A 16,680-nucleotide genomic window follows, 5' to 3' on the forward strand; every position below is an offset into this window, starting at 1 on the left:
ATCAATCAACTTCTAGGTACCGTATTTACTAGACTTGTGCAAATAGTGAATTTTAGGTTCGAAGCGAATTCAAAGGGAATAGTGATTTTTGTCAAATAATTTTGAATCAATTTTGAATGGTATATATCATAAACAATATTTTTTTAAATATTGTTTAAATATTTTAAAATATTGTGCACAATATATTTCTTAAATTGAAATAGGGGCTCTATGGAATTTTTTTTTTTTGTTCAAAGGAAGTCGAAACAACCTCGAGCAGTAGCGGGATTTGAGTTTTAGTAGGATGCTGGTGGTAACCTGTAGAATATGCAACATTTTAAAATTGATTATACTTGGACCTTGTAATCCATCGTAAGAAGCTTTTAAGCCTAATAAAATGATGATTTGGGGGTGCATATTCATTTGAAAGAACGCTGCAACACTTTTTCAAGTAGCTATGGAGCGACTAAAGAACCCTATTGCCTCACGAGTTCACCACCACAAAATTTTTAGAATCAGTCCAATATGAGGGGAGTTCCAAAGATCTGGAAGCTAAGCATGGACGGATGGCACAGGGAAATGAAAAACGCCATGTGTACCTCGTGACCTTGAGCACTTTTTCTCTGTTTTATTTTTTCTTTGAATACGCAGCCTTTCAGTGTGACTGCTCACGTACGCGTGGACAAGCGGCAGCCCCGGTAACGACCAAGCGCGCCGTGCTTAAGTTAGCCAATGGCTGTTAGAAGTGATTTTTGAGCTTGTAGTGTCATTTGCTGAGGGAAGAGAGCAATCTTTATCTGACTTTGAGAATTTATCGTGAATTTCAGGCCGCGTGATGCGCTGTAAAATTTGCCTTGCGTGTTCTCGCTAGCCTCAACTACCGATTGGTAGCGTTGTCTGACCATGCAGCAGAGCGGATTTACCCTGGTTCTGTGCTTTCATGGCTTGGCACCCTTACACTGAAGTGAAACCACCTTTACAGGTGGTTACATGCTTATTAATATACCGTACTTGTTCGAATATAAGGCGGTCACGATTATAAGGCGAGGGGGAAGTTGAAAGACCCAAGAAAAAGAAAAAAGTTTGCACACTAATATAGGGCGAAAGAAACAAAAAAAAAGGCAACTAAATTCCTTACCTTTCAGCAAAGCAGACACCAAATATTCATGAACTATCTGTAAAAGATATTTATTCGGAGCGAGACGAAAGTGCAACTCCGGGCGAGCAGTGCCCCAGGTCTTCGGCACCACACCAACTTTACCCAGTCCAGAACAAGCTCTTCCGTCATTCACCCCTTCTCCTGGCAACGAATGTGGACGTTCTGCGGGAACACCTCATTCTTTGGCATGGTCTTATGGTCTTTCTGTTTAGGATGATGTAGGGGGGCAACTTCCGCCCATCGGTGGTGCAGGCTAGCATGACGGTTATCCGAGCCTTTTCGTTGCCTGTAGTGTGCAGGATCACTTGGCGATCACCTTTTTGGTGAATTGTCTTTGCCGACGGCATGTAAACAAAATGGGAGTTTTGTCGGCATTGCCAATCTGCCCGAGTAGGAAGTCGTGGTCGCGTCGCAAGCCGATAACATATCTTTGAAAAGAAATTAGTTTTTCTTCGTAGTCTTCTGGCAACTTCTGCATCATGGAGGTTCGCCTTCGCAACGAAAACCCGGCCTTTTCATGTACTCCTGCACCCAGCCCCGGCTGGCTTTGAACTTGAGAGCGGGGATGCCACGCTCTCTCGCGATTTCGTGCGCCTTCATCTGCATGATGCTGGCAGTAACGGCCAAACCGCGGCATTTTCTCTCTTTGAAAGAGTCCGTCAGCACTTCTTCCACTTCGGGAAAAGCTCCCTTTCGCGGGCCACAGAAAGCCTTCCTCGTAGCGGCGCATGCTAAGAGCGCCGTCTTCTGTTTGCGTCAACGACGCACGTTGTTTTCCGGAACGTCGAACTTCCGATCCGCCGCGCAGTTTCTAGTGGCTTCCGCCTATGCTATGACTTTTCTCTTGAAGGCTGCATCGTAGTGGCAACGACGACTCGCCATTGCGCTGGTCGCATAAATAAGAAACAAGCACTGAGAAAGAAAATCTTGCAGCAGGGACTCCAGCACTCCAACAAAAAATGCAAAATGGTGTCCCGGCTTGTTTACAAGCTTTGCGACTGCGGCTACTACTGGCTTGGAGCGGCTACTGCTGGCTCAGCATGTTAACACGGTTAAAGGCGTCCGCTGCCATGGCCTCTGCTGTATCGCGAGCTATTCAATAACCTTGCAGCGACCGAAATTCGGTATTTACTATTTGTAACCTGCGTTTGTGTAAAATTTTATGCATTTTATTCTGAAATACCTTTGTTACATTTCCAACAGTGTTGTCGGGCTCTTTTGGAATCTTGGAAATGGTTGAAAAGTGGAAACCAAAACTGTCACACCAAAATCGGCATATTGGTATACTGAGCTTCGAATATAAGGCGGGGTATGACTTTGAGACTACGCATTTTGGAAAAAAATCTCGCCTTATATTCGAATAAATACGGTACACCTGTTAATTGCAAATCCGGATACTCTACTGTTCATTTGAAAAATTAGAATATTCGCAAAAGTCTAGTACTTACCTTTAAAGAACACTCATACTGATGAAAGCTTTGTAGTGTCAATGTTGGATTAATTATACATGTTACGAGGTCGTCATATTCATAGAAGTTGACAGTGCTCATATACTCCGTTGTAGTGATTAGCTGGTTTCAGTGTTGACTGTGACAGACACGTGTAAACAAGGATTGTCTAATGATAAATGCAGAGCACATAATTTAGAGTGTCTATCAAGATTGATTACTCCTATTGATGTTGAGGTAGGTGTTTCTTGCATTTGTTAAAGTGAGACGCACTAAAGAAGCACTGGCACAAATTTTTACAGCAGTATTCATGATGTACAAAAATTTGGGGAAGTCTTGCAGGGCTAGTGAATCTCAACACAGGCCATCCCCATTTTAATTTTTCTGTGAGGTAAATTATTCAGGGCCAGAGCTACTTGCACAACCTCCACCACATTAGGAGGGGTGGGGGCGCTGCGCCGGGTTTCGGGTGTGCACTTTTTACCACCTGGGAGCTTGGCTTTGCTTTCTGCTGTACTTATATTTACATTTATGTCAATTTGATATATTTCTATTGATTAACTTCTCGATGGCTTCCACAAGGTGATTGATGAGAGAAGAATTACAGTGTAAGAAAGTTCAAAACATCTTTGTGTTTTTTTTATGGCTACAACGAGACAACACTCCAAAAATACAATCGCTAATCAATTGTCCTGTATTTTTGGTTTCTTTAAACAGGGTAGCAAACAAGACGCAGCCCGAGTCGAGGTGTCCGGAGCTCCTAGCCAACTATTGCGACATGTTACTACGCAAGACCCCACTTAGCAAAAAGCTGACATCTGACCAGATCGAGGCCAAGTTAAAAGAAGTGGTTAGTACATGCTCGAATGATAATATTGGTTAATGAGGACACTGAAGATAGAAAACATTTTCGGGCTTCTGTAGTATTGTAGTAGTAAATCCAAAAATCCGCCCAGGGTGAGAGGAGATGTACTAATTGAAGGCATGAGCAACTGAAGACAAGGGCAGTGCTGATTAAAAGTTCCCGTTCCAGCATCGTTGGGAAGTCATGAAGGCTTAGGTGTATTTCTGGGATGTAATTGTTGTTTTTATCAATAAAAGTAAAGTATGTTTTTCGCAAAAGTAGGGGTTTATAAACTATGTCTGAGATGCAGTGTAGACTGACAGATGACAAATGTAGTCGATCCCGGATATACCGAACTCGAAGGGGATGGTGAAATATTTTTATATACCGATAATTCGAAATACAAAATGTGCATATTTAAGACCTAAATTAAAGCATTTCAGGCCTCTAAAATTCTTACATGTGCTAACATAACGATTCGCTCACAGTGTAATGAAGAACAAGGTGGGGACTGCAAGTTACCCCGCTTGAACATATTTTAACACAGTGCATGACTGTGCGGACATAAGAGGAAAAGGGACAAACCATAGTTGTGTCCGCGCAGACGTGCGCTGTGTTAAAATATGTTCAAGTACTATCACCGAATGGCCCAGCTTTCAGTCCTTTTACCCCACTTTAGTTGGCATGACAATAATCCATAAACTTGTCTTGCTTCTTGTGCACGGTCATATTTCAGTCATCCAATATCATATGAAGCTTTTCAAATAAGCGAATTCAGCTCCTTCGGCCGCAAAAGCGTTGATTGACGCACAACACCTATTCAAGCTTTGTAGCACAGCAAAAGGTTGGTTAGCGGCAGCAGCGAAGGCATTGGCATATTCATAACTTCATGGGTACACTTTCGCGGCACTGGCAACGGAAGCCATGATCTCAGGATCGATGCAGTCAAAAACAGCTACGTCGTCACCCGCACCGATGAAATCACTCTTTGTCTGAGATGTTGCTCAGAAACATTAATAAGTTGCAGAAGTCATTGAGGCATCGTACAGCGTTGTCAGCGGTCATGACGAACCTAAAGTCGTCACCTGGCCTGAAAATAAAGTTTATGGCGGTGCTTTACTTGACGTCGCTCCTAGCGCCAGTCATAATTTTTATTGCTATGTGTGGGTCAACGTTCAGTACAATTCCCGAATGAAGATTTATCAGGGATGAGGCGAGAAGTACACAAGTCCAGAAGGCGCAATAAAAAAAAAAGCCAAGTTTCTATCAAGTTCCACATGTTGGTAATATCAATGTCACTTGTGGCTTTGTAACTTGCAGCTGCTGCTTTCAGCTGGTTTGATGTGAAAAGCTAGAAACAGCGTAGCCTTCGAGACATGTATTTTAAGACCGAAAACACAAAATACGTCACAGGGTTGCACATATCAAAGGCTAAGCTTTCCATGCTCGCATGTCATTAAGTGCTAACAAACAAGGAAAAGAATGTGAACATTGAAACGAGATTGCTGGCTCACCTTGCATTCTCATTTTGTGGTCCTTGGCAATTGGTCTGTTTAAAAACATTATGCCCCCGCGCTAGGACCTGCAGATCGCGCATCGAGCATACCGGTGCACTCGCAAGCGTCACGCAACAAACCAAATCAGCGGGATGGAATAACACCACCTTTTTGTCACCTGTGCGCGAAAAGGGATTGGAACATAGAATGTGGCCATAAATGGATCAATATTTGCTAGGAAGAGTGCATTTTTTGTAGGAGTTTACAGCACTTTTTACATGCACTGTGTCGTAGTAGGTTGCTCGTGAATTACAAAAAAGTGGGTTTCTCTGTTTTGGAAGTGATATCCGAGGCATATTACATTGAGTACTCACCATGAGTTTACATGCAAGCATTTACCTTTCATATTCATATGCTTTCCAGTTACTCGTGCTACGTTATGTTCAAAACAAGGACGTGTTTATGCGGTACCACAAGGCCCACCTCACGAGGAGACTCATCTTGGACTCGTCGGCCGACAGCGAGAAGGAGGAGAACATGGTTGAGTGGCTAAGAGTAAGTGGTTGCATGCGTTTTTTTTTTTTCATAAATATCTTGCTGTGTCAGTCATGTGTGTGCTATTGCCATTGTTTGTTGTGCTGTAGTCGTGTGCCTTCAATGTCAGTGCGGTAACCCATCTTAGCTACATAAATTGTTACCCTGATGGCTTTGTTGTACAGCGAAAGCTGTTACGAGATCACAACAAGGATCGCGTGTGGCACTGTAGTTGTTCGCTGCGGCCGCCGCCAGTGTCCGCAACAAGTACAGCATGAAATAACAAAAAGAATCTTGTAAATAAGTAAATAAAAACACCAAGGACGCAGTGGGATTCGAACCCGGGTCCCCTGCGTCCAGCATTCTCCCACAAAGCCAGGCCGCTGCTTGAAAATCCGTTGCAAACTAGCCTTAGGTAGGCTTAATGTCAGGAAAGGAATTGTGTTAGTATGAGTAATGAAGCATTTTATAACAATAAAGGACTAACCAGGCATCACACAATGTGAATGGGGTAACGAGTGGCTCCTTCAATGCTCCAACCCATTACAATATCTTGTTCTTAGTCACCTAATAACTGTGCGCATACTCACTTCAGGCATAATTTTTCATCATTGTCATGCACTGCATAAAAGTTTGAACAAAATTTCTTGCGAGTGTGTAAGTGGATGCCGTGCTTCTCTGCAGAATGACGAATGATAGCTAGTAAATGCCGGCCTACTACACAAAAATTATGATTATTTATGGTGTAGTGGGTACCCAGCAAGGGTGCTTGTAGCAGTTGCCCAGAGAGTGTTTTAAAAAAAGGGAAAGGCCGCTCTTCCAGCTTTCGTTGTAACTGTGCTGCACGTTCCGTGCAGGCCTGGCGGTCTTTTATGTGAATGAGAGAAACCTCTTGCATAGCCTTCAGGTTGAGATGGTTCCTTTGCTTTCACAGGAGAGCAATGCTAACAGTAGGATATGCATGATGCACAATTATTAATGCCATATACACACGTGTAAGAGCCACCTTTTTTTTTTTCTGCAATTTTGATGGGGTGCGGCTCTTCCACGGAAGTTCGAAATTCTTGTTCAATTTTCTATCCAGGTATGGAAAAATTTGTTTAATCGTCCCATACATATCTAACCATGCGATATCTGGCACCTAGCTGTGGCCATTCTCGCTAGATGTCCTCATTATAGACAGCGGCACAATGTATCAGTGGCGCCGACGAGAAAAGCAACGAGACCTCCCAGATAGTGCTGCATGCCCGAAGCTCACAGATGGCGCCATGTGATGAAGCCACAAAACAACTTTTGCCATCTGGTGGCTTTTGAGAAATGCGCCATACACGAAATGTGGCAACGCTGCCATTTGCTGGCGATATTTTTTTTACAAAATTTGGAATGCCAAGTTAGTGGGAGCGGCCCTTCTACGAGCGCAGCCCTTATTCTGGCGTATACGGTATGTTGACTGTCTGCCTTAAGTGTTACCAGAATAACTGGAGGCACAGCTCGTTGAGCAAGTGCCAAAGAAACGTGTAAACTGTTCTCAAATGCTTGCAGTGCAGTGGCAGAATGGTGCACATGAGGTTCATCACACCTTTTGTGTTGCCTTGGTAAATTCTTCTCGTGAGACAGTTGTCTCTTATGTATCCGTGATCAGCTGCTGACCCAAAAGTCACGAATTCAATCGCGTGTTCCGCAGTGGTGGTGAGGCAAATTGGTTAAGGCCAGTGTACTGTGCAATGTCAGTGCACATTAGAAATCCTGGTGGTCGAAATTTCCGGAGCCCTCCACTACGGCGTCTCTCATAATCATATCGTTGTGTTTGGAATGTAAAATGCTGGATATTATTAATATTGTCTCTTATATATCAAGTCGCATTGTGTTATCTCTTCCTGCAATGTTGCCATTCACTTGTGCTAACAATGAAACTAGTCCATTGTCGCGAGAGGAAACGATAGACAGGAACTCGAAGTGGAAGACTGTTTACTCAGCCACAGCTGCCATTCACTTCTTTGCTCTCGTCTTCTGCCACCAACACAGCGTGGCATTACCCTCTCCCCAAAGAAAAAAAAAAAAGCATCACATGAATGCCGCAGCTGCAAAAAACCACGAAAGGTAGTCAAAAATGTCTGTGTCCATTGAAAAGAAAAAAGAAGAGATGAAAAATAAAGCAGCAAGAAATAAATGTACAATTGTCTTGAAGGCTATTGCCGCATCACAAAGTTCTTGACTTGCAGTCAACGCGAATAGTAAGGCTTCATCCTGGAGACAAGGAACCACATCCGAGGAGCGTGGTCTACAAGAACGGTGTGACGTGTCTGCTGGGACAACTGCGTAGTTCACTTCACCGAGGCGATAAAGAATGTGGTGGGGTCTGAAGTACTAACATAACAATTTTTCTGAGCATCCGCATTGACGTCCAAACCCAGATTAGGTCACCGGGCTCGTATAATACTGCTCTGTGGTGAGTGTTGTACCGGCGAGCATTTTCATTTTGCCGCGATAAAATGCGAGAGCGCGCCAGTTGCCGGGCGTCTTCGGCACGCTGAACAAATACATCTGCGTCCGGGGTAATCGTGTCCGGCAGAGTTGGTTGCAGCATGGTGTTAAGCATTGTGGTGACGTCGCGGCCGTAAACCAGATGAGAAGGAGCAAAGTCGATGGTTTTCTGCAGAGCCTTATTGTAGGCAAATGTTATATATGGGAGGATTTCATCCCAATTTTCTGATCCTTCGCGACATACACCGAAAGCATATCTGCAATCTTTTTGTTAAGGCGTTCGGTTAACCCGTTACTCTGCAGGGGGTACGCAGTTGCTGTTCAGTGCGTCGTGCCACTCAGCAACAGGATCTCTCTGAGCAACTGTCCCGTAAAAGCAGTACCACGATCTGTGATGACAACAGCGGGAGCACCGTGGCGGAGAACGATGTTCTTGATGAAAAAGTCAGCCACCTCGGAAGCAGTTGCTCGCTGGGCGGCTTGTGTTTCGCAGTATCTGGTCAAGTAGTCGGTGACAACCACAATCCAGCGGCTACCAGCCGTAGACTTCGTAAATGGGTCGAGTAAATTCATCCCGACCTTTTCAAAAGGTGCGTGAAGGGGTCGCAAAGGCTGAAGCAGACCGGCTTGTTTCGTCATTGGATTTTCGCAGTGCTGACAGGCTGTGCGTCTTGACGTACTGCCTTACGATTTTCACAAGTTTCCATCAGTAGTATTTGTCCTTAATCCGCGCCAGAGTATGCGCGAAGCCAAGATGCCCTGATGATGGCTCGTCGTGACAAGCACGCAAAATATCATCGCGGAGAGCAGCAGGATTGACAAGGAGGTAAACAGTTTTCGTTGGATGAAAGTTGCGCTTGTAGAGGGTATCTTGGTGTAGACAGAAAGATGACAAATCACGCGCGAACTGACGTGGGCGTTATGGCCGACGTCCCTCAAGGTATTCGATCAGTGGTTGTAATTCGCATTGTAATTCAATTCTTCGCGTTGCTGCTCAGCCACGTTTAATGATGCGAGAATAGCAAGGCAACTGAAGTCTTCATCCTTGTCTTCTGCAGCGACCTCAACAGATGCGCGGAAAGACAGTCAGCGTCGGTGTGTTTTTGACCAGACTTGTAAACCATCATTTTATCGAATTCCTGTAACCGAAGGCTCCATCTTGCGAGACGGCCCGAAGGATCTTTCAGATTCACTAGCCAGCAGAGAGAGTGGTGGTCACTGACGATTCGGAAGGGGCGTCCATACAAGTAGGGCCTGAATTTCATTATGACTCATACAATCGCCAGACATTCTTTTTCAGTCGTCGAGTAGTTCTTCTCCGCAGATGACAACGTGCGGCTAGCGTAGGCGATGACGCGTTCCACGCCATCTTGGTATTGCACGAGAATAGCTCCGATGCCAAGGTTGCTCGCGTCAGTGTGGACTTCTGTGTCTGCTTCGGTGTCGAAGTGACCAAGGATCGGTGGCATTTGTAGGCATTGTTGAAGGTTCCGGAAAGTGTCGAATTGTTTGGGGCCCCAGACGAAGGCGACGTCGTCCTTGACGAGTTGTTGTAGAGGGTCGGCGATTTTCGAAAAGTTCGGCATGAAGCGGGGGTAATAAGCACAAAGTCCCAGAAAGCGGCGTACATCATGCTTTGTTCTCGGTATCGGGAACAAAGCAACTGCCATAGCCTTCTCAGGATCGGGCGAACACCACTGGGGCTGACAATGTGGCCAAGGAATTTGAGTTCCTCATATCCAAAATAATACTTTTCCGGTTTCAGAGATAGGCCGGCAGTGGGAATAGCCAGAAGAACCGCCTCAAGCCGCTCAATGTGCTGTTCAAAAGTCGTAGAATAAATGACTACGTCGTCTAAGTACACTAAACAACAGTGCCACTTCAAGTCACATAAAACTGTGTCCATCATTCGTTGGAATGTGGCTGGAGCGGAGCATTGGCCAAAAGGGGGAACTTTAGATTCATAGAGACCGTCAGGTGTAATAAACGCTGTTTTTTCACGGTCCCGTTCATCTACTTCAATCTGCCAATATCCGCTACGGAGATCCATGGAAGTGAAGTAACGGGCGGGTTGCAGGCAATCCAAGGAGTCATCAATATGAGGAAGAGGATATACGTCTTTTTTCGTTATCTTGTTCAGTTTGAGGTAGTCGATGCAGAACCGTAGTGATTCATCTTTTTTTAAACCAGAACAACTGGTGACGCCCAAGGACTAGTCGATGGTCGAATTACGTTGTCGTCAAGCATTCGTTTCACTTGAGGACGGATAGCATCCTGCTCCTCCTGCGACACGTGGTAAGCATGTTGGTGCACGGGTTGGACGTTGGGCTCAGTGATAATTCTGTGCTTCATTAGAGGAGTCTCGGACTTTCGAAGTAGTGGCAAAACAGTCACTAAAGGATGAGAGGAGACTGAGGAGCCTTGCCCTCTTAGGTTCTTCAAACTGGCGATTGACGTTGAGGCGACTAATCACATCAGTATCGCAGCTGTTCTCAGTCGAGATCGTCGTAATCAAAGGGAAGGCGTCCAAATCATCCAATGCCTCCAAGTAAGCTATGGTTGTGCATTTTGCAAAATGCCTGTGTTTGCCACTGAAGTTCGTAACTAAAACCGCAGTCTGGCCGTTTCGGAGTTGATCGAGACTTGGAGCAATGGCGACTTCCTGATCAAGCAATAACGTCAGGTTACTTTCGGCGATGCCCGTAATCGACTGTTCCTGTGGACACTTAACAAGCACGAAGGTACTAGTGCAAGGTGGCAACGTGACGCAATCATTGACTACGCGTAAGGTCCACGCCACGATGTTCGTTCTCGATGTCGGAATCTGGAGAAACACAGTTGGCAAAACTGACGAACAAATCACGCAGATTAATTATTGCTCCATACTCTTGCAGAAATTTCATGCCCAAAATGGCCGGCCGAGAACGATTGGGCAGTACAAGGAATGACGCTACAAAGACCGACGCACAAATCTCAAGCCTGGCAGTGCACCTTCCTATAGGGGATACGAGGTGCCCTGTAGCGGTGACTAGTTGAAAGCTGCTCCACGTTGTCAGCACCTTGTGTAGATGGGTGGCCGATGAAGCACTCATTACTGAGTAATCAGCTCCCGTGTTGACAAGCGCAGTCACCGGATAACAGTCAACGAAAAGGCTAATGGCAGCGGATGTTCTGTTGGCGGTTTCGGTAACAGGGTTTAACGGCATGTCGTAAGGCAGCGGCGGAGGGTATTTGTCGGTTCTCGTGACGGCGGCCTCACCTACGGAGGTCGCCGTTGTCAGTTTCCCCGGTGTGGGCTTGCGCCACTGACACCAGGGGACCCAAAGGCGGGTCGGGCGCGGTGCGTTGATGTGGACGGACGGGATGATGGTGACCGCGACTGTCGTCGCGGCGGGACTGGAGCTTGATGACTACCTTTTAAGTAATCCGCAATTTCTTGTGGGTGCTCATCATAGCTTGGAGAATGTACATCTCGGCGGAATCCGCGTAGGCCTATTCGTCGGTAGTAACAGTCACGGTACATGTGTCCAACTATGCCACAATGGTAGTACAAAGGACAATTGCTGGGTGCACGCCAGACGGTGGACTTCCGTGGGCCAGGACGAAAATCGGCCTGAGGGGGCATGCGATGGGCTGGACTTGTAGAGCGTCTGGGGGTCTTAGCAGGTAGATGAGCAAAGTGTGCCGTCGACGGCGTAGAGACGCGTAGGGCATCCGCGTAGGAAAACGTGGAAGGTTCGACTTGAGATGGTGGTGAGGAGTGAACTAACTGCCTAATTTCGTTACAAACGATGTTCGTAAAAGCAGCGCTACTGGGAGGGGACGCTACATGAAATTTGCGAAGTTCTTTGCGTACAACTTGCCGTATGAGTTTATTTATTTATTTATTTATTTTTACATACTGCAACCCATAAGGGCTATGGCAGGAGTGGGTAACAGGCCGGTACAAAACAAACATGGTGTAATACTTTGCGAAGGAAAGCAAAATACAAAGTGGCAATACATGCCATCGCATGGTGGCATAATGAAGACATGGTGGCAAGAAAGAGAACACAGTAAACACAGTAAACAGTGAAACAGAAAAAGAAAAACTGTCAAAGGGTATTTATGGATAACAAGAATTCATTTAAGGGCAAAGAACGTATGCCACCGGATAAGTTATTCCAAAGTTCAACAGTTCGTGGAAAGAAGCTAAAATATGATAACAGGGAGTTCTGTGAGGACGTCCCTGTTATCACCTCCTGGTACAAGCGAGCATGCAGCGGACATGGCCGTCTGACGCTCATACTGCGACAACCGCTGCCGAAGCATGCGCTCCATAATTATGGCCTCACGTATGAACTCCGACATAGTCTTGGGAGAGTTGTGCCCAAGGCCCACGAAAAGTTGCTCCTTTACGCCTCGCATTAGCAGGCGCACTTTCTTGTCTTTCAGCCCGTCGAAACAATCACGACATATCTTCGACAAACATGTCAACGCTCTCGTCCGGCATTTGAAACCGCGAAGAAAGTGCCTGCTCCGCTCTCTCTTTCCGTTTGGGGTTACTGAACGGCTCGCGAAACTGCCGATGGAATTCCTGCCAACTTGTGAATGAAGTTTCGTGGTTCTCATACCACACTTTTGCCGCATCTAAGAGGGAGATATATACACATTCTTCAACTTACGGTGATTGTCCCAGTCGTTGATGGCAGCGACCGGGTCGAAATGGTCAAGCCAGTCTTCGACATCCTCGCCGGCATCACCATGGAATAGGTTGGGTGTGCGAGGTGTGTTGATGACACAGGGTACGCTAGCGAATGGGTCATGCTCGGTTTGGGTTGTGGATGTGGCAAACATTGTCCTCACGGAACTTGCCAAGGGGCCGTACTGTGGTGGTAGTCCTTGAAGGCGGCGGCTGCTTCGATGGATATCAGCAGACCCTGGTGCACTGGCGGTGGTTGCTTTTGGTTCAGAACCAGCAGGCATTAGACGTTGCAGTACAATACCCAGCACTTCCACCAGTCTGTCGCGAGAGGAAACAATAGACAGGAACTGGAAGTGGAGGACTGTTTACTCAGCCACAGCTGCCATTCACTTCTTCGCTCTCGTCTTCTGCCGCCAACACAGCGTGGCAATATTAAACATATCGAAGGTACTAGATCCAAATGAAATATTGTTGAAAGTTCGTACTTGTATGTGTGCTACTTCCCAATGGTGAAGCACTAGAAAGAATGGAAACATTTGAAAAACACGGGACAAGGTGCTCCAAAACACAGGCCACAGTACAAGGCGCTAAATAATTTAGGTAGTCTGTGTTCTTACCCGTGCTTCACCATCATGAACGTATACGAAAACTTCCGACCAGCGGTCATTCTAAATGTTGCTCCTCATCCCACCGCATCAGTTCTGCTATGAACAATAGTTTAAATAACTTAAATATTTTTGTTAGTTTTCTACACTTCTATTACTAACCTATACAGTTGCACTCATACTAACGAAAAAAATCATTCGGTTCGTTAGTGTTTACTCTGGTGATGTGTTTTGTTTTTTATTTTCAGGATGTAGGCATGCCTGCAGATTATGTGAACAAACTAGCGAGAATGTTTCAAGACATCAAAGTGAGTGAAGACCTAAACCAGCAGTTCAAGGACGTGCATAGAAACAGCAACGAGTTACTGGCGGGTTCGTGCCACCTGATTTCTATCTTGGCGACTTGGTACCACTCATTCATGTGTGCACTTTAGACAGTTCGCGTTAAATATTTTGCTTTGCTTACAATCACTCTGTATGTATTAGTCCTGTTAAATAACAGTGCCCGTGATAGGCATTGCAGTTATACTGTATTGATGAAGACTATCTAACAGTATGTGTGTTAGTGGCTGCTTGGCCTCCTGTACAGCTTGGTATTCTTTCTTTGTTTTAGAGTTATGTGAAGATCTGCATCAATACTATATGTTTACTAATACTCTGCGTTGGCTTGTATTTGTTAACAGGCATTGTTTAACATATAAGCTTACAGTTTGGGATATCTCTGTATCGAGGTCAGTCATGCTGTGATAGAGTGCTGTAAAAATATATGAAAGCAAACGTATAAGCACAAGATGATATTTGGTAAAGAATAAGTTTTCATATCAGAATGCTGCAGAGCTTCCCAAAATGTTGTGCTCTGGTGTTTTGTGTGTCGTAATCACTGTACAGTTGAACCTCTCAATACTGAAATCGCAGTGGAAGCAGTTTTTGTTCATTCTCGTGACAATTTCATTGTCATGGAAACAGAAAAATATGCCCAAGAATCACTTCGGACAATTGAAAATTACGGTGTATTCGGTTGGCCGCTCCGGTTCACTGGCTTGGAGTCGGCAGATGCCGAGGCAGTTCTCAATCAGAGCCTGAGACGCAGCATACCAACCAAATACGTGGCCGTCAGAGCAGCGCATGTAGCGCCACCATGCGCCCAGTGTGAAAAGCTGCTGGGTTAATGTTCCTGCGCCACATCAACAAATGGCGCCGATCAGTTCATTAGATATCTCCAACATGTGAAGACACAGCGGCACCATTCTGAGCTCAGCACATAAATCTGGCGTCATCGTACGAGCTGCTATAATTAAAGCAAATCACGTGGCTGTGTGCGAGCTGCTGTAACAACAGCATTGACATTTCTTCCGCCTTCTCTAACCGCCCCCTTATTGACATGGTGCATTTATGGCTTCGTAGATGTGAACTCGCCGCACAAATACTCAAAAACGCCACTAAGAACGCACATGCACAAAGTATTACGCGCCTGACGATCTTCACTTCCGAAATTTGTGCTGGCGCTGTTCACCTGCTGGCAGTCACGCAATTTTCCGGCTTGTGTCACGTGATTTGTCCTCCTGGTCAGATTGCGTCACGCTCTCACTGTGAAGTCACATAGATCGGGAGCCCTCTGAGTCGGAGGCTGACAGTCCGAAAGAACCAAACAAAGGTAGTCCGGGCGCTCAAATTCTAGTACCAACCAAAGGCTCAGTCACTTTCAGAGCACTCCAGAGCGCTCGTAAACGCCCAACCGAATACGCCATTAACTTCGCATAGCTTCATTGTCGTGGGTATCGAGGAACGTGCTTATAATGTAAAAAAAATATCAAGAAGTTCACCAAACTCACTTGCCTTTCTTGCATTTTGTCGTTTCCTTCACTCGTCGTATTCTCGTCATATTCTTTGCGCACTCTTTCAATGATTGCATCGTCACTGTAACTTGTGTACGATTAGGTTGTGCCATTCAACAGCGTCTGGTATTGCTCCATTGACACGGTGAAGTGCATCCCGTGCTTTAGCTAGGCGCTGAAGGTCGTGGGTGCTTGCAGAAGAAGCACCCACTTGTGTCTGTGCTGTGGCAAGGCTGCCGAGGAATGCAGACAGGTCGTAAAACCGGCATGCTTAAAAAGAAGTTGTCAATGACAGTAGCTGAAGTAACAGTCCACGCCACAGCAAGCATTTCCAGGGCAAATTTAGAGGGCATTGGTCATTTCTGATGCTTGAAACATGTGTGCCCAACTTGTCAAATAAGCTGAGCAGTGCTGTGATTTTTCAACTTCTGGGTTCTCTAATTGGCTCACGAGTTGAAAAAAAACAAACGTTGCAAATTGCTACTATAAACCTTCGGTATGTGGGAGTGCTTTTTAAGACCTCTTCATTCTCAAGAGGGGGCAAATGCATTGAACTCTAGGGGCCTTAGCAGAGGACGCCATATTTCTTCATTGTCACGACATTTTTTGTTCTTGATAGGTTCAACTACAGTAATTAAATGGAACCTGAAGGGACCAGGAAGATATGTTTAGTTTAACCGGAGTATGGTTCACTGAGAGATGGCCAGGGGTGCAGAATACAATCACAAAACCAATCTTGTCAGAAGGGCTTGTTCCATTTAAGCAGCAGTTTTGTTTGTTTAACAGATTTCTGTTTACCGAAAGTGTGCTGTATATGACACAGCACAGCGTAGCTGGGGCTCTAAATTAATTTTGATCACCTGTGGTACAACAATATGCACCTTACACTGAGTACTTTGGTGCTTTCAAATCTTGCAACGGCTAAAATATTTTTATTGTGACACAGAACCAGACATGCCTAGTGGTTCAAACTCATAGCCTCTATGTGACCTCCGTGGGTTGCCCCATCCTATTTGATTAATTAAAATGGCTAAAGTGCTTGTTTTTTTTTTTTTCATGATTACCTGATGCATCTAGCTCAGAAAAACAAGTCTTTCATTTGTCCCACCAATGATGTTATTATTTGGAGATAATTTTTTCCTACCTGTCAGCCAAGTTCTGCACAGCAACTCATTCAGTGAAAGACATTACTACGTTTTTGCTGCTGTTTTGTTTGTTTTGTGAATTCATCTGCGAGTTCGAGTTGTCAAATATTTCATAGTGTGCCAACTTGCCAACGTAGACCAAAAAACTGCTTTTAGTGACTTGTTTCATGCAGCTGCAGAGAAGTGCGATTAAGTTACCCTATTATTTTTTCAGGAGTGGCAGTGGCAACACATTTCCACCTATCACTTTGTTCAAATGCCTAATAGGACACACAGTCTTCCTTTTTTTTTTTTGCAGTGAGTAAGCATTATTTGTGATTGTTGCAGTTTTTATCCTAGACAACAAAGCTAGTTCTTGGTTAACAAACTATGCGCTAAGGGCAACATGTATGGCCGCGATGTCATAGTGAGCCATAAATCTATACCACCTTGCCAAATTTTGTCTGTTTCAGCTTGCCTCACGGGTA

General features: G+C 45.2%; 1 protein-coding gene across 1 annotated transcript in view; it reads left to right on the top strand.

Moving 5' to 3' along the window:
* Window positions 1–16,680, top strand: part of Cul5 (cullin 5) — a 35,379-nt gene that overhangs the window by 12,078 nt on the left and 6,621 nt on the right. The window contains exons 9-11 of the mRNA XM_037425484.2: window positions 3,304–3,436; window positions 5,350–5,481; window positions 13,482–13,605. Coding sequence (XP_037281381.2) covers window positions 3,304–3,436; window positions 5,350–5,481; window positions 13,482–13,605 — 389 coding nt within the window. The remainder of the gene's footprint in view (window positions 1–3,303; window positions 3,437–5,349; window positions 5,482–13,481; window positions 13,606–16,680) is intronic.

Source organism: Rhipicephalus microplus, chromosome 5, assembly GCF_043290135.1.
Source record: "Rhipicephalus microplus isolate Deutch F79 chromosome 5, USDA_Rmic, whole genome shotgun sequence".
NCBI classification, from domain to species: Eukaryota; Metazoa; Arthropoda; class Arachnida; order Ixodida; family Ixodidae; genus Rhipicephalus; species Rhipicephalus microplus.